We start from the raw sequence: 19,299 nt of genomic DNA, 5'->3' as shown, positions 1-19,299 counted from the left end.
CTTCCCAATCATAGATATATGTAATGAAGCCCACCTGCCCAACAGCTTGAAAACCTTTTTATTAAGGGGTCCAAATTAACTAAATCAACCAAATTCACTGGGAATAAGATGCCCAAATACTTAATGCCCTGTTTGGGCCACTGGAAGGCACCCGGCTGAAAAGCGTGAAGCAAAAACTTACGCGTGAAGCAAAAGCTTATGCGCCATACATCCCGCCATCACTCCTCGAAAATCATCTTCCTTTCTTATCGTGGCTGCTAATGGTTCCAGGGCAAGACAGAACAATAAGGGGGAAAGAGGGCAACCCTGCGGTGTGCCCCTATCCAGAGTAAAATAATCTGAAATTAATCCATTTGTTTGTACCGCTGCTGCCAGTTGTCTATAAAGTAACTTAATCCATCCAATAAAAGTATTCCCAAACCCATACATTTCCAAAATCCTAAAAAGATAATCCCATTCTACCATATCAAACGCCTTTTCTGCGTCAAGTGAAATGGCAGTGACCGGAGTCTGATCATTCGCCACTGACCACATGATATTAATGAAACGCCTAATGTTATCAGAAGAGCTGCAGCCCCGAATAAACCCCACCTGATCTATATGTATTAGATGTCATAACTTTAATTAATCGGTTAGCCAGAATTTTTGACAATATTTTAACGTCTAGCTGGATCAGGGAAATTGGACGGTAACTCTTACACTCGCTTGGATCTTTGTCCTTTTTAAGAATCAGATTTATCCGGGCTTGTCATGGTTGGTGGAAGATTTCCATTCTTTAATGATTCCGTATAAACTTCTAGCAAAAGTGGAGCCAGTTCCGTAGCATAAGATCTAAAAAATTCAACGGCAAAGCCATCTGGCCCTGGAGTCTTGCCTGTGGTTCAGGGAGGATGAGGAGCAGGTCGTCCTAGTAGCACCCTACTGGCCCACCCAGACGTAGTTCTCGGACCTCACGCTCCACGCTCCTTCCTGACGCGAAGAGATGCGCAGTAGGATCGGTGCTTTCCTTCCTGCAGGAGAGGATGGAGGGGCAGCTGTCCCCCTCCACCTTGAAGGTGTATGTAGCCACCATTTCGGAACATCACAATGCAGTGGATGGTAAGTATTTGGGGAAGCACGACTTGATCATCAGGTTCCTGAGAGGTGCTAGGAGGTTGAATCCCTCCAGACCGTGCCTCATCCCCTCGTGGGACCTCTCTGTAGTCCTTCGGGGTCTACGGGGAGCTCCCTTTGAGCCCCTGAAGTCAGTTGAGCTTAAGGTACTCTCTTTGAAGACTGCCCTCCTGACTGCGCTCACTTCCATCAAGAGGGTAGGGGACCTGCAGGCGTTCTCTGTCAGCAAATCATGCCTGGAGTTTGGTCCGGGTTACTCTAACGTGATCCTGAGACCCCAACTGGGCTATGTGCCACTTCGTCCTCCGCCACCCGGATTGAGGCGAGTCACTACGCCACCACGAGGACTTAGAGTGCATTGGGAATCGGGCATTCTAAATTGGGGAGAAAAAGGGGAGAGAAAATAAAGAACTCCCTAAACTAATGACTGAGCAAAAAAATAATCTTGATTCTGAGATAACCTTGGAGGAGCTTGGTGAGGTAATTAAGGCCTTACCTTGCACAGGGTCTGTGCAAGTAGGCTCACTGGGGGAAACACGTATTTGCGTAATCCCGGGGGCCAGCTGTGTGCCAGCGCATCTATACCAAGGGGTGCCTCAGTCAGGGCGTACCAAAGCAGGCAGTGGGAGGATCCCGGGAAGCAAACAGGTCTACCTGTGCTCGACCGAATCGACTAAAAATCAGCTGGACCACCTGGGGGTGGAGTCTCCACTCTTCCCTGAGCATAACCTGTCTGACAGTGCGTCCGCTGCGGTGTTGAGGTCGCCCGGGATGTGAGTGGCTCGTAGCGACTTGAGGCACTGCTGACTCCAGAGGAGGAGACGGCGGGCAAGTTGTGATATGCAACGGGAGCGTAGACCGCATTGACGGTTGATGTATGCTACCGTCGCCGTGTTGTCCATCCGGACCAACACGTGCTTGCCCTGGATCAATGGCCAGAACCTCTGCAAGGCAAGCAGTACTACCAACAACTCGAGGCAGTTCATGTGCCAACGCAGCTGCGGGCCAGTCCAGGAGCCTGGGGCGGAGCCTGAGGCACCACGTCGAGGGGGCTTGAACCCTGTGGTCGTGCTGAGTCCAGAGACATCGAAGCACTTACCTGGCTGCTGACGCCCACCATAAGATTGGTCGAGGAGGGGGGAGGAGGAATATCGTCCCCGTAGTCCATCGGAACCAACCCAGTGTGGGCATGTTTGTGCCACAGCTATAGGCGCGCAGGGACGGGGGGTCGCCGAACCTGCCAAAATGGGACTGTGGACGGCAGTCATGACGATGGCGTGCGCACCTGACATGTGACCCAGGGAACAAAATAAACACTCTTTTGTTGAAGTTTTGGGTACCGCAGCCTCTTGGGCATGTGGCGAAAAATGAAACAAAAGATTCTCCTCCTGGCCCTCCACCGGGGGATGGAGTGGTCTGTCTACCAGCTCCATAGAAGCGGGTCTCCTCATCCCTGGGTCGCCCGTCTCAGGGGCACTTCGAAGCCTTCCTTGGGTTCTTGGCGGCTGGCCGTGAGACGGGTGGCATCTGCTTCCTGCGGTGGGCTCCACGCCGGGGCCGGGCCGTGGGGGCGGGCTGCGGCAAAGCCGGTGCTGTTGCTGCAGAAGGACGCCCTTGACGACGAGCAGACGGGTGCGGGGTCTTGAGCTGCACCGGGGCAGGATGTGTTGAATAGCCTCCGTCTGCTGCTTCACCACCGAGAACTGCTGGGCAAAGTCCTCGACGGTGTCGCCGAACAGGCCAACCTGGGAAATGGGGGCATCAAGGAACCGTGCCTTGTCAGCCTCTCTCATCTCAACCAGGTTGAGCCAAAGGTGGCGTTCCTGGACCACCAGTGTGGACATCGCCTGCCCGAGAGACCGCGCCGTGACCTTCGTCGCCCGGAGAGCGAGGTCGGTCCCCGAGCGCAGTTCCTGCATCAATCCCGGGTCAGAACTACCCTCATGCAGCTCTTTTAGCACCTTGGCTTAGTGTACCTGCAGGAGAGTCATGGTGTGCAGGGCAGAGGCAGCTTGTCCAGTGGCACCGTAGGCCTTAGCCGTCAGAGACGACGTAAACCTACAGGCCCTGGACGGGAGCCTCGGGTGCCCACACCAGGTGGCGGTGCTCTGTGGGCACAAGTACACCACGAGTGCCTTATCCACCTGGGGGATCACCGAATACCCCTTGGCCACCCCAACATCGAGGGTAGTGAGAGCGGGGGAGCTGAAAGATCGGGATTGGGTAGTAAATGGTGCCCCCCACGATCTTGTCAGCTCCTCATGCACTTCCAGGAAGAAAATGACCGGGGCGGGGTGCGGTCGTGAGCGGCGCTCTGGGCCCAGGAACCAATCATCAAGCCGCAAGGGTTCAGGGGAGAGTGGAGGGTTCCACTCTAGCCCGATGCTCACGGCTGCCCGGGAAAGCATGTCCGTCTTCTCCGCATCGGCCTGAGACTGGGCGACCACACCTGAAGGATGAAGCCCAGCCGAAGCCTCCGCGTCAGACTGGACGAGCCCGCTCTCCGATGCTGCGCTCGATAACTCATCATCTTCCCAGGCCCCAAATAAGAGGTCGAACTCACCCTGAGATGAGCCGACGGTTTCATCCGAGAGCCCGACCAGGGCAAGCGAGCGTGTTGAGAAATGGGAGGTCTATGGGGGGTTGCCCGGTGGAGGTGCTCCCATTGAAGTCCCCAAATCACCCCCAGTGCTAACCGATGCGGCCTCATACCCGTGGGTAGAAGGACTGAGGCAGGGAGCCCCTGAGGTGGCTTGCTTTCTTACGAAGGCAAGCCGCGACTGCAATGTTGCTATGGTCATGTTCTCGCAATGAGGACAAGACCCATCTATGAACGATGTCTCTGTGTGGGCAGCACCCAGACACGTAAGACAGCAATCGTGGCCATAAGAAGTGGAGAGATAATGACCGCAACCAGGAATAACACACAAACGGAAAAGCATCTTTAAAAAGACGTTCCGTGTGTGCCGCTCTTTTATGAAAACATACTCTTTAGAATATACTCTTTGTTTTGCTCTGCCGAAGTGCCCAGGGGCATTCTCTGCACTCCATGGGTGTAGAGAGGGAGAAGCCGCTGAAATGCGCCGTAAATCCAGCAGTTTGAGGTGAACGGAAGGGAGAATTGAATTCAGTGCACTGAATGCAACCGCTCGGCTCTGAAGAGAAAATTTGAATGAGTGGTTGCATACCAGCTCCTTTTATATCCGTATGTCTGGGGGAGTGGCATGCAAATTCCACTCGCCAATTCCCATTGGCCTTTTTTCAAAAAGCAGAGGTGTTTGGGGCTCCCAAGAAAACGTTGAGTGAGTGACAGATAGGGAATCTCAGTTGCCTCCGCGTCTGAGACTGTCAACCCACGCATCTTATCACGTGGCTTGTTGAGCGCATTACTGCGGAGACATAGCACGTGTGGAGGCTTCACGCTATTCTCCACGGCATCCATGGACAACTCACCACGTGCCCTACCGAGAGCGAACCACATTATAGCAACCACGAGGAGGTCACCCCATGTGACTCTACCCTCCTTAGCAACCGGGCCAATTTGGTTGCTTAGGAGACCAGGCTGGAGTCACTCAACATGTCCTGGATTCGAAATCATGACTCCAGGGGTGGTAGTCAGCGTCTTTACTCGCTGAGCTACCAAGGCCCCAGTTTAGGGAGTTCTAATGGTCCCACAAAGTTTCTAATATCATCATCAGTAGACGAAGATGTGGAACTATAAAGATCAAGATAGAATTATTTAAAAGCATTATTAATATCAATGGCTGAGGTATATATTTCACCACCAGCAGATTTCGAGGGAATGGTAGAAAAAGACTCTCTCTGCTTTATATATCTAGCCAAAAGCTTCCCTGCTTTGTCCCCCGACTCAAAGTATGACTGTCTTGCCCTGAATAGCCAAAACTAAAGAGCCACCACTTTAAGTTTTTTTAGACTTCTGTTACCTGGAGGAAATGAATGTGATTCTCTATTTGTGAAAGCTGCTCCAGCTCAGCATCTCTCCTCCTCAGATCAGCAATCTCCTGTTCCTGTCACTTCAAGAGTCCTTCAGCTTGACTCACTGCAGCCTTTTCCTGATCTCTGATCAGCTGTGTCACCTCAGATCGGCTTCTCTTATTAGAGCAGATCAGCTCAGTAAAGATCCTCTCACTGTCCTCCACTGCTGCCTGTGCAGAGCGCTGTTAGGACATACAGAGAGAGGACCATTAGAATCAGCTCAGAATCAGGGTTCATTGGGACTGGAAAGTGCTCCAGCACTGGGCTCCTCACTGACTGATAGGAGGAGAGTCCTAACTGAGTGTGAAACAGCTCTTACAGAAGGCTGCAGTTGTTCTTTTGCTCAAAACTCACCTTGTGAGACTCCACAGTCTCTTTCAGCGCCTTAAGCTCCTTTTCTCTCTGCTGGACTCTCTGTTGGTATTTTCTTTGTGTCTCCTTCAGTAGTAACATTATGCACAAAAATGATAAACCACATATCATTTACAAAAGAGTGGAAGTTTAATTATAGAAATAGCTGTGTTTTATGCTAATATTGTTTTATGGCCATCAGTATACAGTCAGTATGAAGTCAAATCAAGTCAAGTCATTTTTATTTGTATAGCACCTTTCACAACACACATCGTTTCAAAGCAGCTTTACAGAAAATCATGCATTAACAGAAAATGAAACTGTAATATCTAAAATGTCTTAGAGTCATCATTGTGTAGTTTGATAAAATACGATTGTGAATTGTGTTTAAAAATAAGTAATTAAATAATAATTGTTTTTAGAACCCCAGTGAGCAATTCGAAGGCGACTGTGGCAAGGAACACAAAACTCCATAAGATGTTGGTTAATGGAGAAAAATAACCTTGGGAGAAACCAGGCTCATTGTGGGGGCCAGATCCCCTCTGGCTAACATCATGAATATAATGCCAATATTACTTATGTATAGTGCACATCATGGTTTAAAATTATTAAACTAAGTGTTAAGGGTCAGTGTTTAAACAAAGATTTTGTATGAACTGTAAGATTAATGACAAATGTCTTTGAAGTCCATCCTGGATTAACTGCAGAAGTTCACATAGATGCAGTTGTCCTTGTTAGTTGGCTGATGAAGGGTTTTGTTGGCAATTAACTGATAGTCTATGTATTCCATTTCAAGAGTGTAGTCCATCATTAGACCGAGGTGATGCAGGCAGAGCTCAGTTAGGTGCATTGCAGTTCAACCGACCAGTAATTTCGGTGAGGTCTATCCTAAATCCAAGGTTCAGGCAATGGCATATGAAGTATCCCATGTCTTATGGTTGGAGTTGGCATCAGTTCATCCTCTGAAGTCCATCGTAATAGACTGAAGTGATGTTTGGCTGGCACCGGCTGCTATTAGTCGTCATCACTCATAGCAGTGGAGTCCAACACGAAGCAGGAATGGAGCTGGATCCAGCCGGTTCTGGTGACCTCAGGATAGAAGTCATGAGGTTGAGACAGGGAAACAAATAGAATAATATTAGCATAGATGCCATTCAATTTATTGCAGAGTTATAGATCATGATCAATGTTTCTGGTTTCTGGTTCCGGCAGACCTAACTAAAGCAGCCTAATTGTGAGTTGAAGGATAAATTAGGTGTATGCCTGGCTAAATAGATGAGTCTTTAGTCTAGACTTAAACTGAGTGAGTGTGTCTGCATCTCGAACAGTGTTAGGGAGACTATTCCATAGTTTAGGAGCCAAATATGAAAAGGATCTACCTCCTTTTGTGGATTTTGATATTCTAGGAACTATTAACAGGCCAGAATTTTGCGATCGTAATGAACATGATGGAATATAGCATGGTAGAAGGCCACTTAATTCTGCGGAGCTAGACCATTCAAAGCTTTGTAAGTAGTTAACAGAATTTAAAAATGATTACGAAATGTAACAGGTAGCCAGTGTAACGACTATAAAATGGGGCTAATTTGATCATATATCTTGGTTGTAGTCAGCACTCTGGCTGCTGCATTTTGAACCAATTGAAGTTTATTTATTGATCTTGCTGGACATCCTCCCAGTAATGCATTACTGTAATCTAGTCTTGAGGTCATGAACGCATGAATTAGTTTTTCAGCATCAGCAACAGGGAGCATGTGTCGTAATTTAGCAATATTTCTTAGGTGGAAGAATGCTGTTCTACAAACATTGATAATTTGATTTTCAAAGGACAGATTGGTATCAAATATAACACCTAATTTCTTCGCTGTTGAAGACGATGTAACAGTACATTCATCGAGAGTCAAATTATATTTTAGCAGCTTGTTTTTAGAGGTTTTTGGTCCAATAATTAGTACCTCTGTTTTGTTGGAATTGAGTAGAAGGAAATTTCTGGCCATCCAATCTTTTATTTCATTGATACACTCTACTAATTAGGAGAATTGTGAAATTTCATCAGGTTTTGAAGAAATATAAAGTTGGGTATCGTCGGCATAACAGTGGAAACTTATTCCACGATTCCTGATCATATCTCCCAGGGGAAGCATATACAAGGAGAAAAGCAGAGGACCTAAAACTGATCCCTGTGGCACTCCATACTTTACTTTTGTTTGGTTTGACAATTCTTCATTTACATAGACAAAGTGGTAGCAGTCTGCTAAACAGGACCTAAACCATGCTAATGCAACTCCACAAATGCCAACATAATTCTCTAGCCTATTCAAGAGAATGTCGTGATCTATCGTGTCGATTGCAGCACTAAGATCTAAAAACACTAGAAGTGAAATGCAGCTGTGATCAGATGATAAGAACAAGTAATTTGTAACTCTGATAAGTGCAGTCACTGTACTGTGATGGGGCCTAAATCCTGACTGAAATTGTTCATATATACTATTTCTCTGTAGAAATGAACATAGTTGGGAGGATACTACCTAATTTCGACATAAACGGGAGATTTGAAATCAGTCTTTAATTAGCCAGTTCTCCAGGATCAAGTTGTGGCTTCTTAATAAGCGGTTTGATAATTGCCATTTTAAAGTTGGGACATGTCCTAAGGATAGCGAGGTGTTAATAATATTAAGAAGAGGTTCTGAGATTACAGGGAATACCTCTTTTAAGAGCTTGGTTGGTATTGGATCTAACATACATGTTGTGGCTTTTGATGTTTCGATAAGTTTTGTTAGCTCTTCATGACCTATGACAGCGAAGGATTGAAGTTGCACATTTTCTGAGGTACTGTGACAGATGATTGCATAATTCCAATTTTATTTCTTATTATTTTAATTTTATCAGTAAATAAAAGTCTTTACTCTTGTGCAGCGATGGAATATCTGGTTCTGTTGAGGCTTTATTCCTAACCAATTTAGCCACAGTACTGAATAAACACCTAGGATTGTTGTGGTTATTTTCTATGAGTTTGCTAAAATATGCTGACCTGGCAGCTTTTAGTGCCTGTCTGTAGCTACAGACACTGTCCTTCCATGCACCACGAAATACCTCTAATTTTGTATTCTTCCACTTGCGCTCCATTTTCCAAGCTGCTCTCTTGAGAGCATGAGTGTGATCATTGTACTATGGTGCAGGGCTTTTTTCTTTAATTTTCTTTAATTGAATGGGGGTGACACTATCAAAAGTGCTAGTCCCTGTGTGAAAGGTGAATAGTCACAAGGAGGAATGAATGAAAACAGAAAGTAAATAAACTTCATGAGATGCTAATTAAAACTTTTAGAAATATTTGATCATGATCCTTTTTAGGGAGCTTTTATGGGCTCTTGAAGAAACATAATCATTGCACATAACTGGTGGCATTAGCATACAAGTATGTGCTTTTTATACCTGTCTCTTATTCCTGTCTGCAGCCAGCAGCTGATAGTCTCATGATTTTTGTGCTCATCCACCATAATATCATCAAATGCATCACTGATAAGTGTAACAGAAAATAACCAGCAGTTTATCACGTTGAGGGCATATCATCTCCTGCAGTCGTCTTGTTGCATTCATTAAACTGTGTTTCTTAACTTTGAAGAAATTCTCGTGTGTTCAAGGTGATTTTGACAGTAAGAGTTCAGACACACCAGACAGGATTTGACAGCTTTGTGTTTTGTCTCAGTACAGACGTCACACTCCACATCTTCAGATCCAGAATAAAACTGAGCAGGACGAGCAGCTTGTAGTTTTGTCTTCTTCTGCTCCTCCACCACTTCAGCCAACATGGTGTTTTTACCTAAAACAGGTCTTGGAGTGAAAGTCTGTAATACAGTTCATACAGTAACTGTGTCCACAGGGAATGGCCACTGGATCCTTCAGTAAATTCAGACAAATTGGACAGCTGAACTGGTCCTGAGCCCATAAAATATTGGCCACTGCCATTTCACTGTGTGTAAATTACACATAGATATAGAATCACATCCACATACAGAAACTTAGTTTCAGTTGTCTTGAACATCCTGTTTTTTCCAGGGATTGTGTTTGAGAAACGTGCAAACAGGTGTGCCATTCATGTAATACACAAGTTCACTGGATGGTAGTCAGACCAACAGATAGATGGATGGATGGATAGATAGATAGATATCACCCACATCATAATTATAACTCTGCCTCTCCTTTTACCTTTCCACATGTTTATCAAGGATCTGAAGCTGTAGCCAAGAGAAATATTTATGTTCCTCTTCTTGACTGAGAAACCCTTTGAATATGAGTTTGGAGTGTGTGTGTGTGTGTGTGTGTGTGTGTGTGTGTGTGTGTGTGTGTGTGTCTGAGTGTCTATGTGTCAGAGCTAAATGAAGTTTACTGAAGCAAAAGGAAGTTTGGCTCCTATAACCTACTGTCAGTGTTGGGCAAGCTACTCAAAAAATGTAGCAAGCTAAGCTACAAACTACTCAACAGAAAAAATTAGTAGCTAAAAGCTACACTTCAAAGAAAGTAGCAAGTTACACTACAAGCTATATGCCAAAAGTAGCTTGCTACATTTAAGCTACTTTCAACGGCAGATGCACGGAACATACTGTCATAGACAAAGCATCTAAAAGACTTATTCACATGATGTTTATCAAAGCCTTGGTACCGTATATTACAGTTTAGAGCAATACAGTATACAAGTATAAAGTATGGTGCAATACGTACCGGTATGTGCATGTAAAAAAAACACAAAACACAAACAAACATGTAAGTTCATATTTAGACATGCTACTTGTACAAACTCATGTGTTCAACATTTAAAGTCACTATTTTTACATTTTATTTTTCATATTTATACTACTACCTCTACAAACCCATACCCATTTAAACATAAATTAATTTGCACATTCCTGTATAAAAACTCTGTGTACATACAGTATACTATTCATCTATATATTCATCTATACAATACAGAAAAACAGCAGCTAGACACAGAATTACAGGATATATCATCAGAGGCCAAATTTCTTGCACGTGTGTGTGTGAGAGCACATCTGGGCAATAACAATGTGATTTCTGATGTTATCAGATAGTAATACCATGGTACGTTGATATGCAATTACCATATTTATGTACCATTCTGTATTTGCATGGTGCTTCAAAGTACTTCAAAGAATACCATGTTACTACCATGGTAAATTGATATATGATTACCATATTCATATACTATTGTATTTACATGGTGCTTCAAGGCAATTCAAAAAATACCATAGTACTTCGCTATATGATTACCATATTCATATACCCTACCATTGTATTAACAGTGCATCCAGGTAATGGTACATGTTCAAAAAAAAAACATGGTAATGCCATGGTACTATTTTAAGTGTTTTCGTGTAGGCTAATATGTGTTGTGATACTTTTTTGGTTGGAAAATGTATTTACCTGCTCATTTACAAGCTGCAAACGTGTTGAACTTTATAAAGACCTGCTTCATCACTGGCAAACGATAGGACGCATTTGCAGGTTTCATTTCCATGGATTGTAGATCCACTGCAACCAGCGTTATCTTTATTTGCAGTGTTATAAAATATTCCATGAGCTTGTTGACAAGTGAGAGTGCACGCCAAATGATTCAGCAGCATGAGTGCAAGCTTTCTGAGTCATTCAGATTGAATCGCGAACTGATTCAGACTGCTTTCCTATCACGTGTGACCAATTAATTTTAAAGAACCGACTCAGATGAGCAATTGTGATCGGACATCTTTAGTTTTGATTCAAAACTGGCATTAGTAAACACCAGGTACAAGGCATGATGTAGCGGTGTAGCTTTTCTCAACGGTGTAGCTACGCCGCTACCAAGTTGCTTCGCTACTGAAAAGCTACTTGATTTAAAACTAGCAAAGCTATCACCTCGCTACTCAGAAATGTAGTTAAGCTAATAGCTATGATATTTGTAGCGAAGCTACTGCCCATCACTGCCTACTGTCACCCAAAGGATACAATTTTTGGCTGTCTTTGTGTGTTTAGTTTTAAGATAGTTGGACAAACACACAAAGTGACTGATGTCCCTAAATACATTTTTCATTACTCTTTTAATTGTTTGAAATGTGGTTAAATGTGCCAAACAACACTGGAAGTACTTTTGGCAGCTGAAAATTAGCTGAAAGTCAAAAATATTTAATAAATGAACACAAAAGGGGCAATGGAGGTGTAGAATTTGATTGATAATGGGGGTTAAAATTCTGCCAACCTTTCAGATTTCAGATGAAGATTCCATGCAGGCCTAATTAAAAGCAGAAAAATCATATTAAACCAAAAATTATGTTTTTAAAATTATGTTATGTTATATATATTTATATATTCAGGATTTACAACTATATATTCAGATTTATATTTATATATTCAGACTTACAACTATATTCAGGATTTACAACTATATATCCAGATTTATATTTATATATTCAGACTTACAACTATATATTCAGGATTTACAACTATATATTTGGATTTATATTTATATATTCAAACTTACAACTATATATTCAGGATTTACAACTATATATCCAGATTTATATTTATATATTCAGGATTTACAACTATATATTCAGGATTTACAACTATATATTCAGATTTATATTTATATATTCATGATTTACAACTATATATTCAGATTTATATTTATATATTCAGATTTATATTTATATATTCAGACTTACAACTATATATTCAGGATTTACAACTATATATCCAGATTTATATTTATATATTCAGGATTTACAACTATATATCCAGATTTATATTTATATATTCAGACTTACAACTATATTTTCAGGATTTACAACTATATATTCATATTTATATTTATATATTCAGGATTTACAACTATATATTCAGATTTATATTTATATATTCAGGATTTACAACTAAATATTCAGATTTATATTTATATATTCAGACTTACAACTATATTCAGGATTTACAACTATATATCCAGATTTATATTTATATATTCAGACTTACAACTATATATTCAGGATTTACAACTATATATCCAGATTTATATTTATATATTCAGACTTACAACTATATATTCAGGATTTACAACTATATATCCAGATTTATATTTATATATTCAGACTTACAACTATATATTCAGGATTTACAACTATATATTTGGATTTATATTTATATATTCAGACTTACAACTATATATTCAGGATTTACAACTATATATTTGGATTTATATTTATATATTCAGACTTACAACTATATATTCAGGATTTACAACTATCTATTCAGGATTTACAACTATATATTCAGATTTATATTTATATATTCAGACTTACAACTATATATTCAGGATTTACAACTATATATCCAGATTTATATTTATATATTCAGACTTACAACTATATATTCAGGATTTACAACTATATATCCAGATTTATATTTATATATTCAGACTTACAACTATATTCAGGATTTACAACAATCTATTCAGGATTTACAACTATATATTCAGATTTATATTTATATATTCAGACTTACAACTATATATTCAGGATTTACAACTATATATTTGGATTTATATTTATATATTCAGACTTACAACTATATATTCAGGATTTACAACTATATATCCAGATTTATATTTATATATTCAGACTTACAACTATATATTCAGGATTTACAACTATATATTCAGATTTATATTTATATATTCAGACTTACAACTATATATTCAGGATTTACAACTATATATTTGGATTTATATTTATATATTCAGACTTACAACTATATATTCAGGATTTACAACTATATATCCAGATTTATATTTATATATTCAGACTTACAACTATATTCAGGATTTACAACAATCTATTCAGGATTTACAACTATATATTCAGATTTATATTTATATATTCAGACTTACAACTATATATTCAGGATAAACAACTATATATTCATTTACATTTACATTCATTCATTTGGCATACGCTTTATCCAAAGCGACTTACAAAAGACGAATTTATATCCAAATATAAATTCGGATTTATATTTATATATTCAGGATTTACGAGTATATATTCAGACTTCAACTATATATTCAAATATATATATATATATATATATATATATATATATATATATATATATATATATAATGAATAATAAAGGACTAATGTACAGATTTTGCTTTTTCAGAAGGAAATTGGTACTTTTATTGACCAAAGTGGCATTCAACTGATCACAATGTATAGTCAGGACATTAATAACGTGAAAATTTATTATTACAATTTGAAAAAAAAAAAATGTTCAGAACTTCTTAAACTACATCAAAGAGTTCTCATCAAAAAAAAATCCTCCACGTGCAGCAATGACAGCTTTGCAGATCCTTGGCATTCTAGCTGTCAGTTTGTCCAGATACTCAGGTGACATTTCACCCCACGCTTCCTGTTGCACTTGCCATAGATGTGGCTGTCTTGTCAGGCACTTCTCATGCACCATACAGTCTAGATGATCCCACAAAAGTTCAGTGGGGTTAAGATCCATAACACTCTTTTCCAATTATCTGTTGTCCAATGTCTGTGTTTCTTTGCCAACTCTAACCTTTTCTTTTTGTTTTTCTGTTTCAAAAGTGGCTTTTTCTTTGCAGTTCTTCTCATAAGGCTTACACCCCTGAGTCTTCTCTTTACTGTTGTACATGAAACTGGTGTTGAGCAGGTAGAATTCAATGAAGCTGTCAGCTGAGGACATGTGAGGTGTCTATTTCTCAAACTAGAGACTCTGATGTACTTATCCTCTTGTTTAGTTGTACATCTGGCCGTCCACATCTCTTTCTGTCCTTGTTAGAGCCAGTTGTCCTTTGTCTTTGAAGACTGTAGTGTACACCTTTGTATGAAATCTTCCGTTTTTTGTTAATTTCAAGCATTGTATAGCCTTCATTCCTCAAAACAATGATTGACTGATGAGTTTCTAGCGAAAGCTGTTTCTTTTTTTTAACATTTTTGACCTAATATTGACCTTAAGACATGCCAGTCTATTGCATACTGTGGCAACTCAAAAACAAACACAAAGTCAATGTTAAGCTTCATTTAACGAACCAAATAGCTTTCAACTATGTTTGATATAATGGCAAGTAATTTAGCATGATTACTCAAGGATAAGGTGTTGGAGTGATGGCTGCTGGAAATGGGGCCTGTCTAGATTTGATAAAAAATGACTTTTTTCAAATAGTGATGGAGCTGTTTTTTTTTTTTTTTTTTTTTTTTTTTTTTTATCAGTAATGTCCTGACTAAACTTTGTTATCAGTTGAATGCCACTTTGGTGAATTAAAGTACCAATTTCCTACCGAAACAGCAAAATCTGTACATTATTACAAACTTTTGGCCGCCAGTGTATATACAACTATATATTAAGCTTTATATTTATATATTCGAATTTACAACTATATATTAAGATTTTATATAAGTGTTTCCTACTGTATATATAATAATATATATACTGTAGGTATACATAATTAATAATAATTAACTCTCCGTTTCACTTTCGTGAAGTTTTACAAAGTGAGCCAACCTTAATGGTCTCGGTAGCTGAGCCGACTGTCTCGAGCATCCTCACCACGGGAACAGCAGGTGGAGCGCGCGAGGCAACGGGGCTCCAGAAGTTTTGCCATTCAAAATGTGCGCTGGGCGGAGCCACCGGACAGGGAGCCGACTCAGCGGAGTCGTTGCTAATACTTGGCAGAAGTCGAAGCCCTCGCTGGTGTCACCGAGGCGCGTGTCACACCGGCATATAAAGTGACCTCGCGCCGCGTCTTTATATCCTGTCTCGAACATACACATGCGCTTCGCGAGCAGCGGTGTCACAGCGCTCGTGAAATATTTCTCTTTCCTTACTCTTGTGACTTGCAGCGGGGCACATGAGAGCTTCAGACATTTGTACGGTCTGAAACAAAGACGTGTTTCTGCGAAAGAGAAACAGACAGGCTTTAGTGGTTCCTGGAGAACAGTGAGATGCAGTGAGAGACTTGCCAGGCACTTTTCACTTTATGTGTCACTGATGGTTCGGCTCGTCGACTCCTATGAAGACCACACATATTAATAATTATAAGGACAATGGATAACTTTTTCACTGAGGTAAGTTTATATACATATATATGTATATTTGTATATATAACATTTTCGTGTCAGTATAGTGTGCAAGAGCGATGTTCTGCTATTTCTGTCCTACAGAACAAAACTCCTGAAAGTTGCTTTAACAAGTTTAACTGCTTTGTGGCCTACTATGAAAATTACCAGGTGTATATTTTTTTCTCCGCTGCTGCACTTTTTCATTTAATTTAATTATTATTATTATTATTATTATTATTATTATTATTTTTTATGTTCATGACTGTGTTGTGTGTGCGCGTGCGTATGTGTGTTATTAATGTTTGTGCGCGTGCGTATGTGTGTGTTATTAATGTGTGCGTGCGTGCGTATGTATGTGTTATTAATGTGTGTGCGCGCAACTCGCTCACACATGGCCCGGTTCTGTAACGGAGCTAAACTGTTTGGGCTCCTGCCGTTTGGGATGGTTCCCAGCAAAGCACGCAGGCATTTCCTAACCTTTCTTCTCGTTTTCCTCCTCTACATCCCGCTTCTATTATTAGAAGTCCAAACATAAACCCTCAGCAAGCTCACCTTATCGTGTACACTCGCTGAATTAACAAATAGTTATGCACTCAGCAACTGTTCAGTGTTTATACCTCTTTTAACCATTATTATGATACTGCAACTAACATATTGCATTTATTAGATTTCTCAGAATAATAATTATGCATTTATTAGGCCCTTTGATGATGATGATTTTTATTATATTTTGTAATATTATTTTATATTTATATTATTACAATATTATATTATTATTATTATGTTGTTATATTGTACTTTGTTATAATATAATAATAATAATAATTGTTAATGACATATTTGCGATATATTCTATTAGCATTCTATAATAGTAATAATTTATTAGAATAATTAGAATACATTTATAGAATAATACAAAATAGAATGCTAATTATATTAAAACAGTAGTACTAACAATTAAATAATATAATTAGGCTATAATTGTTGTTATAGAATGATAATTATAAATTACAAAAATAACTATATAATAATTATACAAAACTGAAATATAATTAAATGAATCCATGTTGAAATGGTAATTTTGGGTTAATGCATGTCAGAACTGGTGATGACAGATATGAGACAGTAGTATTATTCATCCCTGGTGACCTGATTGTGACATGAGCTCGAGATGATGATCAGTAGCGCGAGCCGCTCCCTTTTGAGTCACAACTGAACGCTCCCAATATTGGCTTGAGGCGGATCGTTATGACCTCCAGAATGAGCTGTTTACCTGTAAGGTTGTGGCTCTAATGAAATTAATCCCGTCAAAACACAACTCACCTGCTCCGAGTCAGATATTTACTATATATTATGTATTAAGAGTTTCGTGGTCATGAAGGGAAGCACAAAAAGCAGTAAGTTGCATGAGCACTGTACCAACTTTACACAATAGTGTCAAATATCCACCGGCTGCTGCGTATCTAGCGGGCGAATCGGTTCTGAACAAAAGGAGCTGTGTCTTTAAAAAGAGACAGAGCAGATTCAACCGAAACATGCGAGTGGAATGCGGAGAAGAGCTTGTGAATGCCTTTCTCACAGACAACTCTTCTACAGTACATGACTAACTACATATATGGAAAAAGACAGAGACACGTTTAATGTTATTATGCTTTGGCAATGTAAAATGTCTTTTTTTTTTCCATGCCAAAAAAGCTATTTGAATCTGAAAGAGACAGTTTTCACACACAGCTTTCCTACATGTATAACCTCAGAGAGAGAGAGAGAGAGAGAGAGAGAGAGAGAGAGAGAAAGAGAGAGAGAGTGTCTCACACATAGCTCTTAGAGAGACCATTTAATTTCACATGCAGACTGCCCTATTTTTATTTTCTTCAGCTTTTTGGTTTAGCTTGGCTGCACATGCACACATTTGTTTGCACTTATGGTTGCAGATGTGCATGTCTGTTTTTTTGTTTGTTTTAGGTGTGTTTGTATATGGCTGTGTTTGCACAGCAGTGACACTGAGGTTAATGCCTCTTTGCAGTCGCTGTGGGCGGAGCTTACGCAAAGGTAAAGCTCTTCCTGTGAGGTGGTCAATCAGAGTCGCAGGTAAAGTTTGACGTATTTAGCAGAGAGGAGTGACACTCAGGGAAAATAAACACTCCAGGTTATTGTTTCTTTTAGAGAGAGCAGCCAATCAGAAAGCAGAAAATGTGAGTTTTTGAAATGGATTAAATCTAATTTCTTCTTCCTCTGTTTGTAAAGCTGCAGGTGCAATAGTGAGGTCTCAAATACTTGAATATGAAGGATATAACTCTCTCTCTCTGCTTTTTTTCTGCTGCATTGCTGTTGATATTTCAAGCAATTTTAAGTGCTTAAAAGTGAAATCAATCTTAACCCTATAGTGAAACACACAGAGGGGGTGGATCTTAAGCCCAATGTATACTTCGGTTAGACGCGTACAGGACGTATGATGAAAATTTAATTATCAGCAGAGTGCTCGAGCACTGAACGCATGGAGCCTGATTTTTTAACAGCGCGTACTCAGAATGCGAACGCGCCAGCAATTATTTGCACTGAGTAGTGGGTCCACAAGGTGGCAATACTCACAGTTAAGCCATTGCTGTCACAAAGAAGAAGAGAAGAAGATGTGCACGTGGGTGTGCACGTCAGGAGCACGTATGTAAGGAGGTCAAAAGATACCTGTATTTGTATAACTTTGTATAAAGGAGTCTAAATTCCTGAAGAGAAATAGTCCAGTATCTCATAGCTGTCATATAATGAAGTAGTCAAATGAAGTATACTTTGAAAGGCTGAGCATTTAACTGTACGCAGATGCTAAGCGTTTGCGTCAAAACCGAAGTATACTTTGGGCTTTATTCAGCACCTGGGATACTGCAACCTTGGCCATGAAACACTTTACACCTAAACACACATACACACACAAATATTTACCTAGCTATCTAAATCAAGACATACCATAAACTTCTAATGTTGTATAAAGCTAACTGTCACTTCGCAAAGCCCCGCCTTAAAAGTGATAAAAAAAAATGTCCCTTTTTTAATAAATCTTGAGAAGTGCATGTTATGGATAAACTGTGTAAGTCCTCATTCCAAAATTAACAACTCTAACTCTAATAATTCAACTTTAATGCAGATATCCTATTTGATAAGGGATGCACTGATCCAATACCTGGATCGGTATCAGCTCCAATACTGACATTTTTAAGCGGATCAGGTATCGGTCCGAAAAGCCCAATCCTAATCCGATACTGTGTGTTAGTCATGTTTGTTACTGTCAAGCTCAAAAAATGACATAAAAGAACCATATAAACACAATAAAAGTAGTTCATATGACATATGCATTTTATTCAAAGCCACTTGAAGACGTGCGATAGCTCTGTGAATCACAAAAGGCTGTGTTTAATAAGTAAATATATAAAATGCACGCGCAGCTCCAGCGCGTTATTGAATGGCGCTGCTCTGTTTACACACACCCGCGGCTATTTTTAGCCTTCACAGCGGTGTGCAATATTTGAGCGCTACTCAAGAACAGCATCTCAGATGTAGATGCTCAATAGTTTGGTTCACTTATATGCATTTAGAATGGCACCGGAGGCGCATTTTACCAGAATTTGAATAAGAAGCGAATTAAACTACTGTGAATTTTCCTACAAACAGACACATACAGGACTTCCTGGAGAGTTCAGAATGTCAAAATAAAAGCGTG

At 40.1% G+C, this 19,299-nt stretch overlaps 1 protein-coding gene and 1 pseudogene across 1 annotated transcript in view; one reads left to right on the top strand and one right to left on the bottom strand.

Annotated features, from left to right (window-relative positions):
* Window positions 1–5,042: 5,042 nt before the first annotated feature.
* Window positions 5,043–9,426, bottom strand: LOC127442738 (E3 ubiquitin/ISG15 ligase TRIM25-like; annotated as a pseudogene).
* Window positions 9,427–15,208: 5,782 nt separating this feature from the next.
* LOC127442384 (unconventional myosin-X-like) overlaps window positions 15,209–19,299 on the top strand; it is an 84,240-nt gene continuing 80,149 nt past the window's right edge. The window contains exon 1 of the mRNA XM_051700371.1: window positions 15,209–15,596. Coding sequence (XP_051556331.1) covers window positions 15,576–15,596 — 21 coding nt within the window. The 5' untranslated portion in view covers window positions 15,209–15,575. The remainder of the gene's footprint in view (window positions 15,597–19,299) is intronic.

Source organism: Myxocyprinus asiaticus, chromosome 6 (assembly GCF_019703515.2).
Source record: "Myxocyprinus asiaticus isolate MX2 ecotype Aquarium Trade chromosome 6, UBuf_Myxa_2, whole genome shotgun sequence".
Lineage (NCBI taxonomy): Eukaryota > Metazoa > Chordata > Actinopteri > Cypriniformes > Catostomidae > Myxocyprinus > Myxocyprinus asiaticus.
This window is presented reverse-complemented; position numbering and strand designations above follow the sequence as displayed.